This window comes from Haliaeetus leucocephalus, unplaced genomic scaffold (genome assembly GCF_000737465.1).
Source record: "Haliaeetus leucocephalus isolate CR32 unplaced genomic scaffold, Haliaeetus_leucocephalus-4.0 Scaffold184, whole genome shotgun sequence".
NCBI classification, from domain to species: domain Eukaryota; kingdom Metazoa; phylum Chordata; class Aves; order Accipitriformes; family Accipitridae; genus Haliaeetus; species Haliaeetus leucocephalus.
The window spans coordinates 9,997,531-9,999,612 of record NW_010972620.1 but is presented as its reverse complement, the minus strand read 5'-3'; the positions used below and the strand labels follow the sequence as shown (position 1 = coordinate 9,999,612).

Here is a 2,082-nt window from a genome sequence, read left to right as displayed (position 1 = left end):
CACCAAGCCAGAGAAAACATCCAATTTGGGGTGCTGAGAAGTGTGGGGTGGGACTCAGCCCTTGCCAGAGGAATGCCAAGCCAGGCTCAGACCCTCCCACCGCAGGAGGAGAAAGTCCTGTGGGGCTTGGGACTTCAGAGGCAGCTGGGGAAGGAATGACCCCCCCGAAAGGAGGCATTGCCTGGGGAGAAAAGGGCACCACAGCTGCAAATGAAACCCTCTCCCACCATCGAGCGCTGAGCTGGGCTTCACTAACGAGGTCAACAAAGTCGCGTGGATGCCCAAGGCACGATGACATTGCGGGACTGGCTGACACTACAGAGGCTGGAGGCCAAGACCCCAGTGGCAATTAGAGAAAATCATGGAAGAAAGCTCCCTGCTGACTATCCGGCCCATGAGAGCCCAGCCCGGGTGTGATGCCCAGCTCAGGACACCGTCCAAGGGCTGCTCGGCAGGGCTGGGGACTGGCAAAAGCTGGCTCCCTGCATGCTCTTGTCCCCTCCAACTTTTGGGGAGATGCCTTTGTCCTGCTCCATCCCTCAGGGCACATCAACTCCAGGCACCCAACACCAGACAGACGTGCAGGCTCTGATTTCTGGAACCCAGGGGACTGGAGGTCCCCCTGTAGCCACCCCCCCCAATCCTGAGCTCCCAGCTCCGGGGGCTGGTGAAGGCTGGACACAGTCACGATGCACCAAACCTGGTGCCAGCAAGATCCCAAACCTCACCACCAAGACCTGCACCCCCTTACCATCAAAGGTGACCGTTGTCCTGGGGGTGGCATCCAGGTCAGTGGCAGACCGCCGTGACTGGTAGCCCATGGCTGCCGCCACAAAGAGAGCTGTCAGGAGATGGGCCGTGCCTCCGCTCATCTTCCCGCTCCCCCAGCGGGGGCAGCTGCCCAGGCTGCTGCCTCCGGGCCGGCACAGCCAATCCTCGGGATGGGCTCCCCAGCTCCCCAGGATGGGGCTGGCCTCCAAACCCTCCTGAAACACAGAGCACCAGGTCAGACACTCCCACTGTCCCCAGCACCTCATAGGCAAGCGAGCTTGGGAAGGAGCTGGCTGCACGCATGCATGGACGCTTGACCGGGCATGGCCTCAGCCCAGGGATGGCTTCAGGGAAAAGCAAACCCTCGTTTGCCAAAGGGGAAACCGAGGCACAGCGCAAGGCATCGAGCCTGCAGCCAGCACAGGGCAGGGAGGGCAGTCTGAGCGGAGCAAACCCCCGCAGCATCCCCCCGGCTCAGTGTCTGCTCTGTCGCAGCAGCAGCAGCAGCAGTCACTTGCTGAGCGCTTGCTTTGGTTGCTCAGAGGCTCATTTTCCTCCAGGTCTGCTCCGGGCTCCTCCTTCCATCACTCCCAGACATCTTCTCCCGCACCTCCCCCTGACCAAAGGACACACTTCTGCAGAGCCAGCTGATCCCCCATTGCATTTTCACACCCGAAAAGCAGGCACATTTACCCCCAGAAGGAGAGAGTGGGGCTCGGGGCCAAGCCCCTCTGCAGGTCTCTTGGTGTGTTGGGGTACCCCAAGCCCCACTCCCCAGAGCAGCTGTGGTGGGACAGGCAGCAGGGGGCTCCCAAGGAGCCCAAGGGCTCCGCCCGAAAGCACGGCTGGCCATCTCCTGCTGTGTGAGACGCTTGTCCCCAAAGTTTTGCCCCTCCTGAAACTACAAGACTCCTGAGGACAGAGGCGTGGGGAAGGATGCTGCAGGCACTCAGCGACACAGAGCAAAGGAAAACCCATACAGGAGCCGCTTGGCATTTTCATCAAGTCTTTTCAAGCAAGAACAGTTTTTCCCCCCCAGTGTTTTTCCATAAGATTTCAGTTTCTCTTTCATCCCAAGCTGCCTCGAAGCTCAGCATCTATCTCAGCTCTCGCTTTCATGCATCCAATCCCTCCTGAATAACCCCCTACCTCTCCCAGCTGCTTCGAGCAAAGCCACCAGTTCATTTTGCAGGCGCTAAGGAGGAAGGAGACGATCGGGTATCTCTGAACGGGAGACCTCCCCATAAAGTGAACAGCACCTATATGTTTGCTTAGGGTTGGGGTTTTTTAATATACATACAAACCAAATAC

At 59.0% G+C, this 2,082-nt stretch overlaps 1 protein-coding gene across 1 annotated transcript in view; it reads right to left on the bottom strand.

The window, feature by feature from the left end:
- SEMA4G (sema domain, immunoglobulin domain (Ig), transmembrane domain (TM) and short cytoplasmic domain, (semaphorin) 4G) overlaps positions 1 to 821 on the bottom strand; it is a 6,935-nt gene extending 6,114 nt beyond the window's left edge. Inside the window, exon 1 of the mRNA XM_010564823.1 lies at positions 752 to 821. Within this exon, the coding sequence (XP_010563125.1) occupies positions 752 to 821 (70 nt within the window). The remainder of the gene's footprint in view (positions 1 to 751) is intronic.
- Between the last annotated feature and the right edge of the window lie 1,261 nt (positions 822 to 2,082).